Raw genomic sequence first — 22,980 nt, 5'->3', positions numbered from 1 at the left:
TGCCGGTACAGTATGAAGTATGGGGTTTACCACGGTGTAACTGCAGTGGGCGGGCAGTAATTAGATGGCTCGCCCGATAGCCGTGGCGACCGCCTTGCCTTACAAACCCCCGCTAACTTCCGGGATAGCGCATTTACAGACTACGCTACGGCTCCATCATAACGCCATCAAAAACCTTGGCTGAAAACGTTTCTTGTCCAAAAATGTCTTACGAGTATAAATCCCGGCATTTGTTTTTTGAAGTAAAACACAAAAGGAAGATAAAAAAGGAAGTGACGTTTTTGGTAATTAAAAGCCTTTTAATTCGGGTTGAAGCTAGGTTTCGACACGCGATTATAAAGGTAATGTCTTGTTTGTTATTCAGTTGCCTGCGAGGGAAGGTTTGACAACGCCACGGAGCGCTCGGGCTCCGGTGGCGAGGAGGACTGGGACGCTCCCACATCAGCGATTAAAAAGGGAGGTGAGAAAAAAATTGCTTACTAACATTTTAGAAGTTTATAGTTTAAATAGTAGTGTGTCTACTTGAAAAACCACAAAACTAAAATATTTTCATAGAAAATAATTTAATTTGTTCTTAGAGTATTTTAGAAGTTTTTATAGATGCAGTTAAAGTAATATGGTGAACAGTGGCGTAGCGTAAACTAAATCCAGCCGTAGGCGAAGTCGCATCTGTGATGGCCTTTTCTTTCAATGTGTACCTATTCCCAAGATAATAAAAACAAAAGGGTTCCTTCCGTACCATTACGCAAAACACTGCAGAAAATCACGTTTGTTGTATGGGAGCCCCCCTTAAATATTTAATTTTATTCTGTTTTTAGTATTTGTTGTTATAGCGGCAACAGAAATACATCATGTGTGAAAATTTCAACTGTCTAGCTATCACGGTTCATGAGATACATCTTGGTGACAGACGGACAAACAGACAAACAGCGGAGTCAGCGGACAGTAGTAATAGGGTCCCTTTTTTATTTACCCTTTGGGTACGGAACCCTAAAAAGAGTTAGCTTCCGCGAGGCGAGGCCCCCTTAAGTGTGAGACCTTGGGCGAGTGCCCACTTCGCCCCCGCCTAGTTACACCATTGATGGTGAACATAATCAATTAATCATAGATATATAAGCAAATAATTACGCCTGCATAATAAATTATACAAGAAAAGAGAGATTGCTATTATTTTACAGCAGGCGTCATTATGTTTCGTTCAGAAATCGCTAGAGAGTCCACCTGAGATGGATTCCCCAGGCGGCAGCGTAAGCAGTGACTTGCGCCGTCAGAATGATGAGCTTCGCGCTCGTTTGGCCGGCGAAACAGCGGACCATAGGCGTCGGCTTGATGCATACCGCCGCGCGCAGCAAGGGCAGGCAGCGTTGGTATCGAGACTCCAAGCAAAGGTAAAGTCTGCCAAGCCATTAATTCGTGGTCAAGCCATTTCCGTCAGTAGAAAAAAGCGGCAAATTTAAAAAATGTTGGCGCGAAGGGAAATCGTTCCATAGAAAATTTGAATTTCACGCCTTTTTCTACTAGCAAAGTTGTTTGACCGGCTCTATATTTATAAAACTATATTAAATAATAATGAAGAATGTTTTTGGTTCCTAATACGACTGTTAAAATTTCGAGATTTATTTTATATTTTGTATCATTTTTGTATAAATGTTTGTTGTATTTATTTCCGAACGTACAGTCTTGACAGCTATTAAAACGTCACGTTGACGTTTTACAAAGCTATGTTTGTTTTCATCGTTTAATCGTTTTCATGTTTTGTTTTGATTCTACTTGCTAAGCTAAAACAGATATATGTTTTTTTCATTTATTTCGGAAAATTGCTTTATATACTTACCTCACGTTGTAATTATTAATTTAACAACTATGATCTATTATCTTCATAAAACTTACGCTAAAATCAAGTAAGTGTTGAATTTATTAAACAAAATAAATTCTTATAAACTTAACATTACTAAAACTAATTTTTATATAGAATCACAGCAGTGCTGCCATAGTTCGAATAACTTCTTTAATGTCGAGTACAAATAAGTACGAAATACTTAAAATCTCCAATGTGAGTCGATGTATTTAACACCACCCATAGTTTTTTTTGTAATTTGGTCTGCAGGTGCTACAATACAAGCAGCGCTGCTCAGAGCTGGAGCAGCAGATGCAGGAGACGACGCCACGCAGCGACAGCTACCGCGCGAAGCCTGCGTCCGCCATCGCGGCGGCCGCTCTGCCGTCCGCTTCTAGCTCGGACACTCGCCGGGACGAGCGCATCGCTGATCTGGAAACGGCTCTGAGGCGGTTGGATGAGGAGAAATGCAAGTAAGTTTGTTGCGGACTGAATGAGAGGATAGCGAGGGAGGCTCTGCTCAAGTGAAGTTTTGCCAATAGCAATGACAAATGCATCACAAATTGGGAGAGGGCCGGGAGTTAAATGAATGTGTTGTTACTTAATAGTTTTTATCCTTTAAAATAGACATGTCCTGAAGTTATTATATATATCTCAACTAGAGATGGGCCGAATATGGACTTTGCCGAATACAAATATTCGGCCGAATATTCGTTTCAGCTCATACCGAACCGAATATTCGGTTGGGCTAAAACTGCCTAAAATGCTAAAAACAAGTTCATACAGGCCCGTGGTCTGCACTCATCACGTGTTTTTAATCCTTCCCTTTCCAACCAACTGGGAAATTTTTGTAAAAGAAACAGAACCGTCTCATACCTGAGGGCCTACTGTGAACACCGAAGTTCACAAATTGCGGGCATCTTTCTCTGTCACCCGCAGAAAGATGCCCGCAATTTCGGTCTTCGTGGTAGGCCCTCTGATCGCGAAGTGCACCCGCTCCAGTTAGCGGACACCCTTAAAAAAAGTTGTTTATTTGGTAAATATTCGGCATTGCGAACTGAAGTATTCGGCCGAATAAGAACATTGAAAAATATGCCGAATACCGAATAATTACCAAATATTCGGCCCATCTCTCATTTCAACATAAGCATGTTCAATTGTTCATTAGTTGATAGTAATGTAAGAGGCCTCACGCCTCGGGGATCGTCCCCCTACTAGAGAATGAATGATAAATGTTGTGGTCCTCAGTTTTGAGGAAATAACTAATGATTGTATTTGGCTACTACTGCATTCATTTATTGAACTGATCAGTAGCAAATGTACAATCAGGAAAATTAAAGTGCTAAGCTAATAGTTTTGCAACAGTACATGTAATATATAATATATATTATGTTGTTGTAAGACTTGCATTCTTGTTTAGGTGTGAAAAGCTGGTGAACCAGAATAACCTGCTCCGAGATCAGCTAGAGGAGTCCCACCAGCTGAATGAGGCATTAACTAATGACTTGCAGAAGCTCACCAACGACTGGGAGGCTCTCCGGGACGAGATGACTGTCAAAGAGGACGAGTGGAAAGATGAGGAACAGGTTAGTTATCCAATTTAATCAGTTGTGGTTTGATTTTAAATTAATGAACTTATGGAATTTCATCACACCAGTAGCTTTTTTAGTATTATCATGCACTTGACAAATCTGGACAATTAATGTGATAAAAATCATCTTACGGTTTTCTCGTCATACAGTCAGTCCCAGGAGCATTCCCTAGTTGGTACTACACATTATATTCTGCATTCTATTATAACCAAACTACTCGTAAAACCATTGTTTATAATGCCACTGTATAAACTCATTATTTCTAGTTGAACAGCTTACACTTACAGGCATACACATGACCCCTGTTTTATGAAGTGACAAGTCACAAATTTAAAATGCAACATTGATGTGATAGCCGTTTGGGGCCAGCTACAAATCGAACGACTATACCAATGGCCTTTTGCCCAGTGTTGCCAGTTGTAAAATTGTAACTTTGTTTACCTGTTTCAGGCATTCAACGACTACTACACCAGCGAGCACAACCGTCTGCTTAGCCTCTGGCGCGAGGTGGTCTCCGTGAAGCGGTTCTTCTCCGAGTTACAGTCGACCACGGAGCGCGACCTGTATCGAGTGAAGACTGACTTCGAGTCGGCCACGCGCGAGCTTGTCGGCACGCTGAGTGGGTACGCTATTAATGCGTATGCACAGGGAGTAAGGGTAAATGTCTTTTTCCTGTTACCTATCTGTCTTTTGTCTCTTCTCCAAGCTTCACTCGACCACAGAGCGCGATCTGTATCGAGTGAAGAATGACTTCGAGTCGGCTAAACGTGAGCTTGTGGGCACGCTGAGTGGATACATTATTAATGCGTATGCTCAGGGAGTGGGAGTAACCGTCTCTTTCTTCTTACCTCCCCTTGTTTCTTCTTCTATGAGTTACACTCGACCACGGAGCGCGATCTGCATCGAGTGAAAAACGGCTTTTAATCGCCCAAGTCTTTCTCCCAACGCATCCGTGGTCTGCCATGGCCTCTTTTGCCAGGGGGGCCTCTCCGTTTCGTGAATTTCAATGTTCATCTCTTGTCTGTCTCTTGTTAGTCTTGCTGTATGGCCTGCCCACTTCCACTTAAGTTTCTTTGCATAACTTAAGGCATCTGTTACTCCTGTTATATGGATAAATATAACTGTTGTTATGTCTATAATTTACCATTTATGTCTTTTTAGGGTTCCGTACCTCAAAAGGAAAAAAACTGAACCCTTATAGGATCACTCGTGCGTCTGTCTGTCTGTCTGTCCGTCTGTCCGTCTGTCACAGCCTATTTTCTCCGAAACTACTGTACCAATTAAGTTGAAATTTGGTATACATATGTAAGTTTGTGACCCAAAGACGGACATGTAACGTAAACAAATGAATTTTAAACACGGGGGCCACTGAAGGGGGTTAATTGAGAAAATTAAAAAATAAAGTTTATCAATATAGTTTTTTTTATAATTTTATGATAAACAGTTTAGAAGTTATTCAAGAAAATAGGCAAAAAAATTACCATCCCCCCCTTTATCTCCGAAACTACTGGGTCAAAAAATTTGAAAAAAATACACAAATTAGATCATAGGAAAACCTATTAGAAATGTGCAGTCAAGCGTGAGTCGGACTTAATTACTTAGTTTTTGATCCGACCCCTACGGGTTTTTTAAACACATTTCATATAAAAATACATTGTTTAAATTATGTAATGTACGGAACCCTTGGAACGCGAGTCCGACTTGCACTTGTCCGGTTTTTATTGGCAACGCGAGTGCTCTTGAGGAAACTCAGTAAATCCCACTCTTTAATACTAATATGGTACTATTTTCTGTATAGCCTCAAACCGAGCACCACTCAACGCCAGGCGTGACGTTAACACCGAACATAACAGTGGAGACTTTGCGAATAGATTTGCGTGAAGTGACGTCACAGCGCGACGCGGCGCAAGCCGAGCTGCGCGAGCGAGACGCGCGCATACAACGGCTGCTAGGGGAGCTGCAGGGATTGGTGAGTGTCTGCACAGTGATAAGATACGGTTTACACCAGCGCATGACATTGTTCCCTTGACTCTTTGACTGCCAAAGACGTCAACTGACGCGCGCGGCTACAGCCCAATTTCAACTTTCGCGCATTCCAACAAGGTTCACGATAACGCTCCGCACACGGTTAAATAAGAAACTTAATATGTCTTCAGATCATGCTCCGTGTGGACTGTCAGCACAATGGCAGTTTGTGTTGAAGGACTTATATTTTGACCGGTTTACAGGAGGAACGTTACGAGGTTGCGGAAGCTATGTGTTCCGAAGCGAACGCCATGCGATCCGCGTTGGAAGAAGTGGCTCGAGCGCTCATACAGGACTCCGAGGCTGATGTGCCGTCGCAACATCTTCATATGGCTGATAGGTATTTAAGTATCAGTGTTTAAAATGGGATTAAAATCAGTTAAAAGGTATTAAGTCTAAACTCCAAAGGGTGCCATAATAATGCCAGTGAGGCAAAACTGGAGCGAATTTGCGTCTTCGTTTGGAATGGTCTCCGTTTTGTACTTCTTAACTTGTTTTTTTGTAGGTATTAACATTTGACAAGAAGGATTATGACTTACCACCGATACCTACAGTTTATTTTAATCTCTATCGTGACTTAAATCCATCAGTCAAGGGCTCACTATGGCTCCACAGACCTTGCAATAAATCGCACGCGGTTTTCGACCCATTGCCGACTAGGTAGGGTAGGTGCATTCAATTGATCTAACTTTTTGGTGAACCGCTAGTTCTCAGTGCGGGGCGAACTACTAGTTATATATTGTTTCTGAGATTGTCTGAATTTGGTAACTACATGTATAATTATGCAATGAAATTTATAAAAAAAAATGCCTATCATAGCTTGTGACGGGTGGGACAGCACCTTGTGACAGCACGAACTACTACTATAGGCACGTTCAAAAATGATTAAAATGCAAACACGACTAAAATTCGAATCAAACTTATTGATTACTAAAAATATGGTTCATGAACTTAACTCTAGATTTCAATGTAAAACAGTTTATGAATTTTTCACATGTGGTGTCGTTTTCGCTGGAATGACCCTAATGTTAAACTTGATTAAATAAATATTAAAAACCGTGCGAGTCGGACCCGCGCACTAAGGGTTCCGTACCATTACGCAAAAAACGGCAAAAAAATCACGTTTGTTGTATGGGAGCTCCACTTAAATATTTATTTTATTCTGTTTCTAGTATTTGTTGTTATAGCGGCAACAGAAATACATCATCTGTGAAAATTATCAATATATCACGGTTCATGAGATACAGCCTGGTGACAGCGGTGTCCTAGTAATATGGTCCCGTTTTTACCCTTTGGGTACGGAACCCTAAAAACCGATGTTTGTAATGACAGCAGCAGGTCCCCGCGTCGAGGAGTGTCGCAGGCGGCCAACGCGACAGCGTTCGCGGAGAGCACCATCTCGGCCGTGCAGGCCGCCCTGCACAAGTACCAGATACAAATACACGAGCTGCAGGTATAGTGTTTCCATTTTCTTTTTGGCCAATTCACGTACACAGCGTACTTATGAATACAAAGCAATTGTTAGGTTCACCGCAAACCACGTCTTATTTTTTTGAGAATTAAGAGGCATCATAATCATAACACGTTGTTCTCAGGTGAAACTCCAGAACACGCGGGAGCAACTGTCGACGAGCCGCAAGCACTGCGAGGCCGCCGACGCCAACATACTCACGCTGGAGAACAAGGTGCACGATCTGCAAGGTACCCTAACATTTACAAAAGTGGTTGGATATGACCGAACTCAAAAACGATGATTGATAGTGGAGTGATGATTAAAAGAGAGAGAAAAATACCAACGAGAGAGTACTCATTTTATCACCAAATCGGTACGAGTTTTTAATTCCTTCAGCTATCGTTTAATAAAATTATAGTTTAAAATGCGATGAATGCTGCAAAAACTAAGCGTCATTAGGAAATCTGACTAGAGTCGGACTACGCCAAGTGCTACATAAAGTATGGAGCTTATTGGGAATATAGGGCCTTGTATAAGTATAGTGCTTGTGTGCATTCTTACTGCTACTTAAATCATAGTAAAAGTAATAGAAGAACCAGTTTGGCAAAGGAACTAATGATAGTATTAGGTACATATTCCGCCCAATCTTCTTACCTAGTCTAGCCAAAAATTCTGTTACAATATTAATTGTCTCTAGAGACTATAATTTTAAAGTCATTTAATAAAGTGTATATACCTAATAAAGGGACTAATAACGAATAAAAAATGCCTTATAATTAGTCCATGTTGCCAACCCTCACCTTAATGCCTTGCAGGCCTGCCATGCCTTTTAAGGAGCGAGCGAAGAGGGCCTAATTTACGCACCATTTTTTGCGGAAATATGACATTCTTGTTCTGAAAAAAAATATTGAAGTGACTAAATTTTTTACAATTTTCCGCATTCCTTATTATACAGATCTAAGGAAGCGGCAGATGTAGTTAACAAAGTGATGCGAGACTGTCATCTCGTGTATTTTATGGTTTTGTGAGCAGGCCCAGATAAAAGGGTCACTAACTCCAATTTTTGCGAAAAATTTATCCATTTTAGTGAATACACGTGCACGAGTGTAACAAAATACCGTAATAGACGCTTAAGTTTAACCTATTTGCAACACCGTATTCCATGATAAAAGATTGACATTTTGTTAAAGCTCATACCTAAAAGACGTAACCTAGCTCTTACTTCCCAAACCTGACTATGGATTAATTTACCAAGGTTATAGAGGCAACTAACCGACTCTCGGCAAGTCAATGTTTGATCCACTGAATAAAAAAAGTTATGTATCTTAGAGAACAAGGCCTGCTCTACGCAATACATACAAATAGTTTGTTAAAGAAAAAAAATTAAGCTACGGAGGTACTAATTCCCGACGGAGGTGGTGAAATACGTACGTATTTTTAGGGCACTTCGTTGCTCCATTAAGCCCTTGTATGCCGGAACGCGGATCCGCGTACGAGGAAACTATTTGAAAAAAAAAAACCCGGCACACGAGATGTTAAAAAGCACGTAAATACGCAAGAGATGACAAAAATAATCATTATGTTTTTTTAAATGCGTCATTGGTTTGTCTATTTGATATACCTATAAAATTAGTTTCAATAACTTTTAATTTATAGTTGTTATGTGTAATTTACGTTAAAACGGAATTTATGGCTAGACTAAGTAGTAAGTAGTAATCATTCTGACAATAAAACACAATCAGTGTTTTAACTTATTAGGTATTTATTGTTCGTATTTCGGCAGCTAACCTGGATCAGGCGAACACGGACCTAAACCAGCTGGTACAAGACAAGGAGTCGCTGCAGAAGTCTGTGGAGTCTCTGCGCATTGACAAAAACAACCTCGAGAGGAACCGCGTAGAGATAAATGCCATGGTATGTTTTATTTAAGGACTGAAAATAATTATTCATCATCATCTACCTAGCGTTGTCTAGGCATTTCGCCACGGGAGCCGGGATCTTCTTGGCAGAATTTAATTACTAATGATAACTATTTGAATGAAAGTCTCAAATCTCCATATCAAAAAATATTTCTGACGAGTCACTGTTTAAGTGCTCTTGTATGCAGGCGGGGTCATATACTCTATCCCCAGCTCGTACGTGTATTTTTTAATAACAAAGTAGGAATGAAGATATGAACACAAAAACACTTAATAATAGATTTATTACACATTTATTCTCTTAGACTATCGACTGCCGGTGGTTTATTTTACATTTATTGTTCTCACATTGTTTTGTTTTTGTATTATACAGGTGGAGTCATTGACGTCAGACTACGAAAAGCTTCAAAAAATCAACGCGCGTTTAGAGAAGACGATCGAAACGCTAGAGACCGACAAGCGAAATCTGAACTCGGAGTTGGACCATCTACACCGCGAGTCTACCAACCGAGAGTCCATATTGAGGTCGGATTATGTTTGGAATCAATTCTAACATATATACAGGTGGAATCAATCATTTTAGATTACGAAAAGCTTCAAAGAATCAACGCGCTTGAGACGGATAAGCGTAGTTTTAACTTCTAAGTTGGAATATTTGCACCGCGAGTCTACCAACCGAGAGTCTATATTGATTGGTCTGTTTATGTTTGGAATCAATTCTAATATATCTAGGTGAGATCCCTCATAAAATAATATAAGCGTAATTTTAACTTGTAAGTGGAATATTTGCACCCCGAGTCTACCAATCGAGAGTCCATATTCAGGTCAGTTCAAGTTTGGAATTACATCTGCCTAAAAAAGCTTAAAGGCTTAAAGTAGCGAATATAAATACACTCATGGACAAATTTAGAGGAACGCTAAAAAAAAGGTTCAAGTAAGTACTGGATTACAGCACCTAAAGTAATTTCAAAATTAGTAATTAAACTTTTTTTTTTGCGTTCCTCTAAATTTGTCTATGAGTGTAGTTAAAGACTGTGATTTATGTGAGTCTTAAATAACAACGCACGAAAGCGGGCTCCACTGTATTTTATCATATATTTTATCGATAAAGCACGAAATATTTGTATCCGAATTTACTGAGATGCGTTTGTTTCTTGCTTGTCATATACAGAAGATCCCTGATGTGTGGACCCCTGCAGTTGACACCTACGCCACGTACAGGAACATTGTATAGGAAAACAATATTTCTATAAAACATGATGCCCTACGCAGGGTACGGACCAGAACCAGAGTGGAAAGCTTGATAGCCACGAGTACATGTATGAGCTTCGATGTTCGAAATAAACGATTGTGATTATTAACGGCCTCCTAGCCTTGTCGCTAGCGACTCTGCCTACGAAACAGGAGGTCCCGGGTTTGAATCCTGGTAAGGGCATTTATTTGCGTGTTTATCACAAATATTTGTTCCTGAGTTATGGATGTTATCTATGTATCTCAGTATGTATTTATCTATATAAGTAGATATATCGTCACCTAGCACTCAACAAGCTTTGCTTTAGTTTGGTGATTGTGGTCGATCTGTGTAAGATTGTCCTAGTATCTTTATTTATTTATAGGGCTGAAGAGGAACGTTCATCTCGGCTGCGTTCAGAACTGGTGACCGTTCGTGAGGAGCTCAACAAGACCTCGCTGGGGCGCGACCTGCTGGAGCAGCAGAAGATAGAAACGGACTCCATCATGTCGCAGGTGGAGAAGCACAGGAGTAAGGAAACATAACCTCAACTATCATGTAGTGTCATAGAGCCTTCTTCTCGGCTATGTTCGGAACTGGTGACCGTTCGTGAGGAGCTCCACAAGAGCTCGCTGGCGCGCGACCTTGGAGCAGCAGAAGATAGAGGCGGACTCCATCATGTCGCAGGTGGAGAAGCACAGGAGTAAGGAAACATAACCTCAACTATCATGTAGTGTCATAGAGCCTTCTTCTCGGCTATGTTCGGAACTGGTGACCGTTCGTGAGGAGCTCAACAAGACCTCGCTGGGGCGCGACCTGCTGGAGCAGCAGAAGATAGAAGCGGACTCCATCATGTCGCAGGTGGAGAAGCACAGGAGTAAGGAAACATAACCTCAACTATCATGTAGTGTCATAGAGCCTTCTTCTCGGCTATGTTCGGAACTGGTGACCGTTCGTGAGGAGCTCAACAAGACCTCGCTGGGGCGCGACCTGCTGGAGCAGCAGAAGATAGAAGCGGACTCCATCATGTCGCAGGTGGAGAAGCACAGGAGTAAGGAAACATAACCTCAACTATCATGTAGTGTCATAGAGCCTTCTTCTCGGCTATGTTCGGAACTGGTGACCGTTCGTGAGGAGCTCCACAAGAGCTCGCTGGCGCGCGACCTTGGAGCAGCAGAAGATAGAGGCGGACTCCATCATGTCGCAGGTGGAGAAGCACAGGAGTAAGGAAACTAAGCTCAATTGGGTTAAAAACTGTCGATAATAAAAGTTTTATTTATCTTAAATTTAACATTTAGTTCTCTAGGCATGCGCCGCTTATCTAATTCAAGTATCGATATAATCAAATTATTTTAAACGGGTTACTCACGTATTATTAAGTCGAATAAACGCTCGACATGTCACGATCCAATTTTCGAGGATCTTTTTCATGGAGCACGTGTGTCGCGCGTGTGTGTTGGATCGAATCATGTTGAGCGTTTATTCGACTTCGAAATTTAAAATAATTTTAATATATTCGAGTCTCACAGGAGTTTTATAATCAAATATCGATATCGATAATATTTCAATATTTATTGTTATTGTAAAATTTGAGAGTCATCATCATCATGTCAGCCAACAGACGTCCACTGCTGGACATAGGCCTCCCCCAAGGCTCGCCACTCCGACCGATCCTGTGCCGCTCGCATCCATCGAATTCCCGCGACCTTCAAATTTGAGAGAAAACTGTCTTTTTTCAGATGACTTGGAAGTAGAGCTTGAGAGAACGCTACTAGAGAGAGGTGACCTGCAAGATCTGGTAGATAAGTTGCAAGCGGCTATAAGAAATCTTGAAACGGATAAGAAGAAATTGCATGAAGAAGTCAAACACGTAAGTTTAATCCAGTAATATTGTGATACCTTTGTCAGTAGTAGGTATCTTATAATACAATCTTAAATTACCAGATGACATTTTCTTACTATCATATATTTAAGGTTCAAATTTTGTATTATCTTTTAAATAGTTTTATAGAACGGTAATAGAGTCAGACCAAGCAAGTGTTACTATAAAAGCCATAATTTAATAGAAGTTGACATTTAAAATAACATTTGCACAGTCTGTGCTAATAAAAATCGTTGCCGAGTTAACATCGTCTGACTCTATCTTATCATCTGTCAAAAATTTATAAAAAAAACTCATTGACACATTATAAAATACAATTATAGTCGGTCAAGCAAATCTTGACAGTAAAAAAAGGGGGCAAATTTAATAAAAAATGTAGGCGCGAAGGGATATCGTCCCATAGAAAATTTTAATTTCGGGTCTTTTTTCTACTGACAAGATTTGCTTAACCAACTATAACTTACCATAACAAGTCAACCATTTAACGAACGTTACCCAAAGAGATTAGGAACAAATATAATTTAATTCTGTCTTTTAAATTCTCTATAGCTTGAAGACGAAAAATCCTCCCTATCGAATCAGTCCTCGGAACAACTGGGCGATCTGAACTCTCTGCGCAAGGAGCTGCTCGCGGCCGAGCAGACGCGTATGGAACTCGAAGCTGACAAGTCGTCCTTGCACGAGAAGATCCAGTTCTTGGACCAGGACAGGGAGAAGGTCGAACTGGAGCTGCGGCAGGTGGTCCGGTAAGACAAGACTATACATTCAATATAGAAAGTCATCTACGCAGCTGGGATTAGCACTCCTAACACACCATTTGTGCGGGCACTGTAGAGTGTAGCACAGCTGCCCACTGTTTATTGGTGCGAAGTGTCGATACGAAGTTACCTAATTAGGACACAACGTTTCTGTCTCTCCAATGCGCATGGTGCGGGTGAACAGTATTTATGTGGCAGCATCTGCGCATTGGAGTGAAGTAAAAAGTTTAAGTTTTCAATTAAGCTTAGAAGGTGTCACACTCCAAGTCGCGTGGTCCCTATATGTCAGTAAGTATAGCTTTATCTACATAGCTAAACTGCGGAAACTGTCTCAGGCGTTTATGGGTTAAAAAAACTCCGTTCCTAATTGTTATTGAGTGCAAGCCTAGTCATAAAACAAAACTCGTTTTATGTGTAGGTAGGTATCTAATATGGACGTTTAAAACAGAGAACGCGGCGAGCTAAGCTCACAGCTGACGGCAGTGGTGCGCAAGAAGGAGTCGCTCAACGAAGAAATCATGCGACTGCAACAGCGACTCGAACAGGCCAGTGAGACTATCGGCCGACTCAACCGTACCCTCGAGGACCACGTCAAGGACGCCGAGGAGAAACAGGTGAATAAAGGCCACCCCACACAAGCGTCTTTTGAGAGTCGGCGTCTTACTGTCTAGTCAGCGCTATGGAATGGCGTCGCTGCGCAGTTGCGCAAACGTTGCGTCGAGCATCAGCCATAGAGTTGTCTAGACGCCGACGCTAGTGTGGGGTGGCCCTAAGGAGGACTTAGGAGTGCGGAGGCTGGACTGTGAATTACGCAAATGTCTTGCTAAATATTGGGAGAAGAAAAATTTATAATGTGTAGTAAGTAAGTAAGTAAGTAAGTAAGTAAGTGTTTTGTTTGTAAATATAGGTACAATTACAGTGGTGGTCAGTTTATATAATTATGTACAGTTTCACTATATTTTACCAAACGGCGTACAAAAACATTGAACTTAATACTAGAAACTATAAACTATCATGCTCAACAAGTACGAGTTTGTAATCCTACTTACAGCTATGACAAATCAATAATGAATATCAGGTACATAGTTTATAAGAATTGTAGATGTCAAAATATAAAATATAGATTATTATTATTAATATTAGATGCCTATTAAAAATATAAAAAAAATTGTCATAATACACATCATTCTAAGTCATCATTTAAATAATCTGCAATGGAATAATAGCATTTATGAATCAATAATGTCATTAGCTTATTTTTTAATTCTAGTATACTTAGTGACTTAAAATTAGTCGGCAACTTACTATATATTTTACTGGCCAAGTAGTACACGCTTTTTCGCAACAATGATGTTTTTGCAGGAATTGTGCAAAGATTGTGTATATGCTTGTTTCTCAGATTTCTATGAGAGATATCAGCATGTTTTTTGAACAAACTTGCATTGTTTTTTACAAACATTATTACTTCAAAAATGAAAAGCGAGGGCATCGTCAAAATTTTTAATTCTCTGAAATACGGTACGCAACTGTCGGGTGTTTTGATTCCACACATTGCTCTAATGCACCTCTTTTGTGCCTTAAAAACTAATTCTCTATTTGTGGAATTTCCCCAAAAGATAATACCATACCGCAACTTTGAAGCTACAAAGCCATGATATGCTACTAAGACTGCGTGAGGGCTTGCTTTTTTGGCTAATATATGTAGGGCGTAGGCATACTGACTAAGTTTTTTGCACATTTCCTCCGTATGGGCTTTCCAAGATAAGTTTTCATCAATTTGTACTCCTAAAAACTTTGTGTCGGTAACAGACTCTATACATTGACCTTCATATTTGCAGCAAATTGGAGGAGGTATTATCCGTTGGTAGAAATGGATAATTTAGTCTTATTTAGATTTAATTTGCAAAAACATCATTGTTGCGAAAAAGCGTGTACTTTTTCGCAACAATGATGTTTTTGCAGGAATTGTGCAAAGATTGTGTATATGCTTGTTTCTCAGATTTCTATGAGAGATATCAGCATGTTTTTTGAACAAACTTGCATTGTTTTTTACAAACATTATTACTTCAAAAATGAAAAGCGAGGGCATCGTCAAAATTTTTAATTCTCTGAAATACGGTACGCAACTGTCGGGTGTTTTGATTCCACACATTGCTCTAATGCACCTCTTTTGTGCCTTAAAAACTAATTCTCTATTTGTGGAATTTCCCCAAAAGATAATACCATACCGCAACTTTGAAGCTACAAAGCCATGATATGCTACTAAGACTGCGTGAGGGCTTGCTTTTTTGGCTAATATATGTAGGGCGTAGGCATACTGACTAAGTTTTTTGCACATTTCCTCCGTATGGGCTTTCCAAGATAAGTTTTCATCAATTTGTACTCCTAAAAACTTTGTGTCGGTAACAGACTATACATTGACCTTCATATTTGCAGCAAATTGGAGGAGGTATTATCCGTTGGTAGAAATGGATAATTTAGTCTTATTTAGATTTATCAATAAATTATTTATATTAAGCCATTTAACTATGTCATCAATTGTATTATTAATTTCGGACTCATACTTATAAATATCCTTACATTCTATTATAACGGTACTGTCATCAGCGAACAGGACCATGGGATATTTGACGTTTCGTGGAAGGTCATTGATATAAAGTAAAAACAGCAAAGGGCCAAGAACGCTTCCTTGCGGCACGCCATACTTTATTTTACGTTTATTTGATTGAAAAGACTTTTGATGCTTAGTTCTTAAACAAATTTGAGTGAGCTCTGTATATTGATCCCTGTTACTTAAGTATGACCTGAATAAGTCCAACACATTTCCTCGTATTAGGTACTTAGGTATGCTAATACCTACTTATCTGCTACTTGTTAAGATAGGTCTTAACACATACGCATTAAGTTTTTTTAAGAGAATCGTATGGTCTACGTAATCAAAGGCCTTGGTCATGTCCATGAAAACTGCACAAATATAATTACGTCTATCCATAGCCTCTATGATGGGTTGTACAAGGTCAAATATGGCCATATCTACTGTCTTCTGTTTTCGGAAACCTTTTTGTTCTGTTGCAAAAAGTTTAAATTTATCTAGGTAACTCCAGGTAGGAGGTAGGTAGTGCCTCGTATATAACTTTTTCAAAGATTTTTGAGAAAATAGTTGCCAGTGCAATCGGTCTGTAATTTTTTATATCTGTTTTTTCACCTTTTTTATGTAATGGCTTTACAATAACAGTTTTTAAGTTATCGGGATACACTCCAGTTGCAATACATAAATTAATAATATAGGTAAGAGGGACAGCAATTACATGCGCAACTTCCTTTACAACTTTAGTGCATATGTTGTCATGTCCGACACTGTTAGTGTTTTTCAAAGACTTAATTATTGTGAAGATGTCATGAGGGACAGTTGGTTTCATGTACATAGACTGAATGCAGTTTACATTTATGTCATATTTTCGTCGAGCTGTGCCTTCTGATGGTGTATGATCAGTAAAAAAGTTATTGAACTCATTTGCTATGTCTGTTGGATCTGTAACAATAGTATCATCATTTCTAACAATTTTTTGAATCGGTTCCTTAGGTAACTGTTGCTTGGTTTTATTTATTACTTGCCACGTTGCCTTGGATTTATTACTCGCAGATTTAATGAAGTGATCATTTTGTGAGCGTTGCGTTAGAGTCAAAATTTTCTTAAATCTAGCATTATATAATTTAAACCTATCTCTATTCTGGGCGGTGGGGCATAAACGGTATTCCCATAACATAGACCTTCTCTTTTTACTACATATCTTGATGCCATGAGATATCCACTTCAATTTTCGAGTAGATTTAAGTTTTATACTCATCATTGGGAAACATACGTTGTAAAAACAAGAAAACGTATCCAGAAACGAATCAAAGGCCATGTTTACATTGCTCAATTCCGCTACTTCAGAAAAAGACAGACTACCAAGACATTTTTTAAACATTTCTATATTTTCTGAACTAAAATCACGTTTAGGAATACGCCACGTGCTAATGGAGCAAGTTTTCCTTACTGGGCATTTTAGTAATTGAGCAGTATGGTCCGACAAACCAAGGTCTATAACTTCTGCCTTACATCCTTTAATATTGCCTGCGAAGTTATCTAGACATGTGTTACTACATATTCTAGTCGGTTCCCTTATTTCTAATTGAAGGTTATAGCTTAATAGAAGGTTTTCAAGTTCTAGGGAGTTTTTATTACGACATAAAATATTAATATTTAAATCACCGCATAATACTACTCTTTTACTTGTACTATTGCATATTTTTTTAAGTAATTTGTCAAGGTGTTCAAAGAAAATAGTAACGTTTGACTGCGGAGGTCTATACATACATATTATAATAATTTTATGACGTACCAATTCAATTGCACAACATTCCATTAAACCTGTTACGGATAGTTTTTTTACATCGGTTAATTCATTATACTCTTGTTGCAATCTAACCAGTATACAGGCGCCGCCCCTACGCTGGTCGCGGTAAAAAGAAGACGCTAGTTTAAAGTTCGGTATAGTTAGCAGGTCCCCTAACTCCTCCATCATAAAGTGTTCAGAAATGCATATTACATCAATAGGTCTTTGTTTCCCTTCAAATGCATCTAAATGTACTGACAACGCATCTGCTTTGTTTATTAAACCCGCTATGTTCTGATGCAATACGTAGATGGAGGTATAGAAAAAAAATCCTGATTTGTTTTTAATTTCAGGGGGGTCCTGGGGGTCGTCTGCGTATAAGACTCTTTGACCGTTGTGCCGTCTCTCTGTAACGAAGCATGAGCAGTAGGAGTCATGGTCTGCGTATAGGGTCTTCTCGTAGGCTGTGTAGTAGATACCACGGTTGCAGGAGTGGGCGATGTCGCGATGTTCTTATTTCCGAAGTCCTCGTGTATCAATTGTCTTATGTTTCTGTGGATGTGTCTTAATCCGTTATATTTAATCTTCCCTGTATAGGATGAAAACATTGTGTAATTAAGGTCTAAGTTCGAGTCGATAAAATAAACACGTTCGAAGTGAACAGTGTTTTGGTGTAGAAGATGGTTAAACCACTTTACTCGACAGTTATATAATTGTGCTCCACATATGTAAGTAGGCGAAATTATAATGACATTCGTGTGTTTTATTCGTTCTAATTTCATTTTAATATCATGAACGATTTTTATGTAGTTGGCTGTAGTTAAAAAATCATGTTTTCCGATAAGCAGAACACAGTAATCGTTCTGAGTGTAACTTTTTAGTCTAGTCTCAATATTTTTTAATAGTGTTAATACTCCAGCGCCCTGTATACAGTGATGATACCAGTCATAGTTTTCGTAATTAGATTTCATGATAGTTAACGTGTTGTGATTTGTTTCAGTACCTAAAATGCACAGTTTGGGCTTAATTACATTGGGTATCCGTGCGCATACTTTATTCTTGAGTGCGTTAGCGTAGCTCTTTCCATCGGTTATATGATCAGTGGTGGTCCTGCAGCTCGCTGGTTGTTTGGCAGGCTGAGGTGACGGAGTGGGTTTTAAATTGGTATGTGTATTGTGCTTTATGCTGGTCAACGATGTGTTTTTTTTTACCGGTGTACTGCTTCTCCTGCTCTTATTAATTGAGGTTGGACTGGTAAGTGAAAGAGTGACTTTTTTATATGTGTTATTTTTCTTCACAAGTGTTTCTAATTGTATGCGTAATGCATTATTTTCTGATGATAACGTACATATTTCTTCATGAGCACTTTGTAATTCGCATTGTAAACCTTGTACTTGATTTTTCAAAGTTTCAATTTCCTCATTATCTATCGAAAACTCTGGCATACTGTAGACACTGTCATTCATAAGGTCCATTTCGGATTGTAGGCTTTTATTCAAGTAGCAAGATTCAGGTGACGAGCAGGACGCGTCTGACGGCAATACCGGCCGACGACGATAAGTGACATTGGTATGAGTGAATGACAAGCCTTGGTCGTCGATGTTTGCTGGAGGCGGACTGGCTGCATTATTTGAGCCTACTCGCAATTGAGGGCTGCCATTCGACGACGCTGGTGGCGGACTTGCCGCACCTGAGCCTTGAGCGTGGACGCTTTGAGATGCTGGTGGCGGACTTACTGCATTTTTTAGGGCATCTAATTGAGGGCTGCCATTTGACGACGCTGGTGGCGGACTTGCCGCATCTTCTGAGCCTTGAGTGTGGACGCTTTGAGAGGTTGGTGGCGGACTTACTGCACTTTTTAGGGCATCTAATTGAGGGCTGCTATTCATTGACGCTTTTGGTGGACTTGCCGCATCTTCAGAGCCTTGAGCGTGGACGATTTGAGATGTTGGTGGCGCACTTACTGTATTTTTTAGGGCATCTAATTGAGGGCTGCCACTCGACGCCGGCGAGCCTTGATAATTGACTCTAGTAGTAGAGGGACCCTGAGGCGTATTTAATGTACCCGGTTCGCAAATGGTAGAGGGGCACAGAGGCGTATTTACTGGTTCGATCCCTGTATCGCTAGTTGTAGAGGGGCTCGATGGCATATTTAGCGTGCTGATAGCGCAAGTAGTAGAGGGGCCCTGAGGCGTATTTAATGTACCCGGTGCGCAGATACTAGAGGGACACGGAGGCGTATTTACTGCATATAAATTGAAAGATATGAAAATAGTTAGGCCTCATTCGTCAGGCTTGAAATTTGTATTCATAGCGGAATTGCCAGGTGATGTTTAACGTTATTCATCGCTATCGCGTAATCTATTGCTAAAATATAGGAGGACCGGCCTTATGAATGAGACAATTTTGGGATTGTCTTGGCATTCCTTTATTCCAACAGAAAAGTTTGGATGGCCTGTCATTGTGACCTCCACCGATGAACAGGCGTCTGACGCCCGGATCTAGAAATAAGGATTATTTAGCAAATTGAGCGGTTTCGTTGCTCTCATTATCATAGGTCCGGAGTTCTTAATCTAAGTTAAACTATGTTATCTGTTACAATCCTAATTACATTGGCAGATAGTCATAGACAGTCTGGACAAAGACAAGCAGCATCTACAAGAGCAGTTAGCCAGCGTCCGCGCCGAGAAAGATGCGTTGGAGGCCGTACTCTTCGACACGGCGAATATGTTGGACGACGCGGAGGCGCGTCGAGCTAAACTCGACCGCGAACTGCAGGACGCGATGGTTCAGCAGGAGAATCACAAAGGTTGGTGTAAAACACGTGCTTTGAACTCTGATCATTTAACTACTAGATAGAACGCTCGCGGGCACCACAAATAGCGTTCTGAGCGCGACCAGTTTTTTAAATGGGTTCACATTTACGACCTGTACATTAAAACCAGCCAATTAAAATTAATTGAAGTAAAGGGCATTGGCTAAATTGTTGTTTAATTATTATTGGTATTGTAGTTTTTTGAACAAAGGTTTGTTTGTAACGATTTGTGTGCCACAATGTATGTTTGTTTTTAAATATTGGATTGAAAAAATCGATGCTGACATATGAAAGTAAATTAATGCTTTTTCTGCTTAAACCTAAGATAATTTTTTAATCTGTTTTCATGACCCGATTCTTCTTCATTTTAACAGTACTTCTTTTCTTGGTCCAACCTCTGTTTGACTTAAAAAAGCTAACTCCTTTCTGCTTTAGGCGAGTAATTTTAAAACCGCAAACGTTAATAATTCCTCTCGTACCCCAGGTCAAATAGCTCGTCTCACCAAAGAACTGGAGAGCAGCGAGCGCAAGCTCCGCGAAACGAAGAGCTCCATGCAGCAGTCGTCCGGGAAAAAAGAAGCCGAGTACCAGAGCATCATAACCAACATCAACCGCACGACGGCCGAGAACATCACCAAGCTTAAGGAAGAAAAGGTGACGATTGGAATAACATTAAATTTATACGTCTATTTCACAGACAGCTGAATAGGCGAACGGAATGAAACATCATATCGTGCCGTCACACTAGGTCGTTCACTGGGTCGGTCGACGAATGTTAATATGAGTTACCACCAAGTTGTTATCAGTGGTAATTACTGGGAATTTTATTCCCACCTTTTACAACTGGAAAGTACTGGGAAAGAAAAATTCCAGTAGGTACCACCAAAACGAGTTGGTGGTAACTACTGGGAATTATTTTTCCCAGTAGTTACCACTGGTAAAAGGTGGGCATTTTTTACCAAACCACCAAAATTTTGTTAGAGTTCAATATTAATAAAAACACTATACATACAAGATATTTTTATAGTCACCGAACAACTTTTACTATGGAACCATACAAATATCAACATCAGACCAGCCAAAATGTATGAAACAATTACACCTTACAGGAACAACTTCGTCAAACTCTCGAGCAAAAGCTATCCCAAACGATAGCAGCGCTAACGAGCGAGAAGGAAGCTTGCGAGGCGGGCGCGCGCGAGCGAGAGAAAAAGCTACTGACACAACGCGATCAGCTTATACTGCAGCACGATGAAGCGATGTTGCGAGCCGAGAGCGACAAACAACAGGCTTTGATTATGGGTCAGTATAACATTGTCAGTTGTAGGTCTATTGTTTAACTGAGGAGGTTTTATTAAGAAGTTATTGTTGTCAGCTACGGACTGGTTGAGGGCTTGGCTGCATGAAGTAGATTTTTACTGTGTTAAGTAAAAATGTAATAAGTAGGAACTTATACAAACTAGGTTTAGTCCCTCCTTCTAAAAACTCACCGCGCAACTTCTTTACCAACCGCCTGAGATAAGTTGTAAAGTAAGGACACTAAGCACGCAGAATTTGGACTTCAGATCGTGGTCCGATCGCCGGTTTTTCCATTTTGACTTTCGAAATTCTCTTTGCAAAATAGTTGTTTAAAGTGCTTTATACATTTCTAATAACTGTGTTTTTAGACCCCTAATTGATTTCTAATCAATCTCGTCTATTTCAGCTCACCAAGAGCAACAAGCACTGCTAGAACGCCTAGAAGAAGCGAAGCGTGTTGTAGATTGTTCTCAGAACAAACTAGAACGCGTGAAGCGAGACGCTGCTGCGCGCTCTGACCAGGACCGCGGACACATCAACCAGTTGAAAGATGAGCTGGCTGCGCTAAGGACTCGCCTTGAGGAGGCCAAGTAAGTTGTGGAGTATGATAGAAACTTCAGGGATATAAAGCGAGTTTAACATTTTTCCTAGAACAAACGAGAGTGCGTGAAGCAAGACGCCGCTCCGACTAAGAGGTTGGCGAGCGCGACAAGGAGGCAAGAGGTCCGCGATCTTCCGCGGACACATCGGTCGAAAGACGAGATCTCTCAGACTTCAAATAAGTTGTACTCGTAGAGTATGATATAGAACTTAGGGGACGTGTAGCGCGTCCTCAGAACAGATAGTAGCGCCAGTTCTTCGTACTTCGGCCAGTAGTATCTAGATACATCAACCGGTTGAAATACGAGCTCGCTACGCATAAACTTCCAAAAGGTCACTAAGAATAGCTAGCGCTGAAGCTTATAGACAGCTCGCTGTATTTAAGATAACTTCCCTAAATTTCGTCCTTTTCGAAGTTACGTTCCTTAAAAACCTTCTCGAACAACTTCTCATTTTCTTGCTTCAGGGCGGCAGCAGAAGATGACTGCGCCCGCTTCGAGAACCGCATCAAGGAACTTCACCTAGAGAAGGAGGCGAGCAACCGCGAGTGCCAGGAGGTTCGCGCGCAGCTCTCGTTGGCTGAAGACAAGTATGACAACGCGTACACGCAGCTGCAGGATACTATTAGGAAGCTGAAAGAACGTGAGTATAAGTACCAGCAGTAGTACAGCAGTTACTTATGTAAAAAAAAAACACTTTTAAAGCAATTTTTACAGTTCACTTCTCATTTGTTATTCATTACCCTTACCACATTCAGTTGTTTAGTAGAGAAACGTAGTTGAACGTAGAACGAGAGAACGTAGTTGTCGCACTAAGGCATTATTTAGCATTCCTAACAGCAGAACAAAACACGCACGGCATTCGTATATTGGGCGCGCGTGTAGGCAGTACAATGAAAAGTGTATGGACGCAGATTTGTTTAGCAGTTCATTAGGCTTGTTTAAAAGAACTGTATATTCTTTATTAAAATAAGGGTGAAATGTTGCAAGCAACCCGATAGTAAGTACTTGTAATCTTAGTAATTTTAAGTCTAAGTAAGTGAAAAGTGTAAGTATAAGTCTTTTCTCTTGTTTATGCATTTATATGCTATTGTATTAGTTGGTATACTATTGTTTTGATTATGTACAACTACTAGGTACTACAAGTTTGCACTACTTATCATTACTTTTTAATTGTACCTCGATATGTGA

The 22,980-nt window shown here is 40.2% G+C and overlaps 1 protein-coding gene across 1 annotated transcript in view; it reads left to right on the top strand.

Annotated features, from left to right (window-relative positions):
* Window positions 1-22,980, top strand: part of LOC134749701 (rootletin) — an 84,421-nt gene that overhangs the window by 38,164 nt on the left and 23,277 nt on the right. Inside the window, exons 2-21 of the mRNA XM_063684723.1 lie at window positions 365-460; window positions 1,203-1,388; window positions 2,108-2,310; window positions 3,258-3,423; window positions 3,880-4,086; window positions 5,228-5,398; window positions 5,658-5,794; window positions 6,787-6,907; window positions 7,050-7,155; window positions 8,691-8,821; window positions 9,200-9,351; window positions 10,443-10,588; window positions 11,797-11,927; window positions 12,489-12,685; window positions 13,146-13,311; window positions 19,696-19,885; window positions 20,376-20,545; window positions 21,001-21,193; window positions 21,597-21,780; window positions 22,257-22,432. Of these exons, the coding sequence (XP_063540793.1) occupies window positions 1,227-1,388; window positions 2,108-2,310; window positions 3,258-3,423; window positions 3,880-4,086; window positions 5,228-5,398; window positions 5,658-5,794; window positions 6,787-6,907; window positions 7,050-7,155; window positions 8,691-8,821; window positions 9,200-9,351; window positions 10,443-10,588; window positions 11,797-11,927; window positions 12,489-12,685; window positions 13,146-13,311; window positions 19,696-19,885; window positions 20,376-20,545; window positions 21,001-21,193; window positions 21,597-21,780; window positions 22,257-22,432 (3,109 nt within the window). The 5' untranslated portion in view covers window positions 365-460; window positions 1,203-1,226. The remainder of the gene's footprint in view (window positions 1-364; window positions 461-1,202; window positions 1,389-2,107; window positions 2,311-3,257; window positions 3,424-3,879; window positions 4,087-5,227; window positions 5,399-5,657; window positions 5,795-6,786; window positions 6,908-7,049; window positions 7,156-8,690; window positions 8,822-9,199; window positions 9,352-10,442; window positions 10,589-11,796; window positions 11,928-12,488; window positions 12,686-13,145; window positions 13,312-19,695; window positions 19,886-20,375; window positions 20,546-21,000; window positions 21,194-21,596; window positions 21,781-22,256; window positions 22,433-22,980) is intronic.

This window comes from Cydia strobilella, chromosome 2, assembly GCF_947568885.1.
Source record: "Cydia strobilella chromosome 2, ilCydStro3.1, whole genome shotgun sequence".
Taxonomy (NCBI): Eukaryota; Metazoa; Arthropoda; class Insecta; order Lepidoptera; family Tortricidae; genus Cydia; species Cydia strobilella.
The sequence above is the reverse complement of the archived record's forward strand: the minus strand, read 5'-3'. Positions and strand labels throughout refer to the sequence as shown.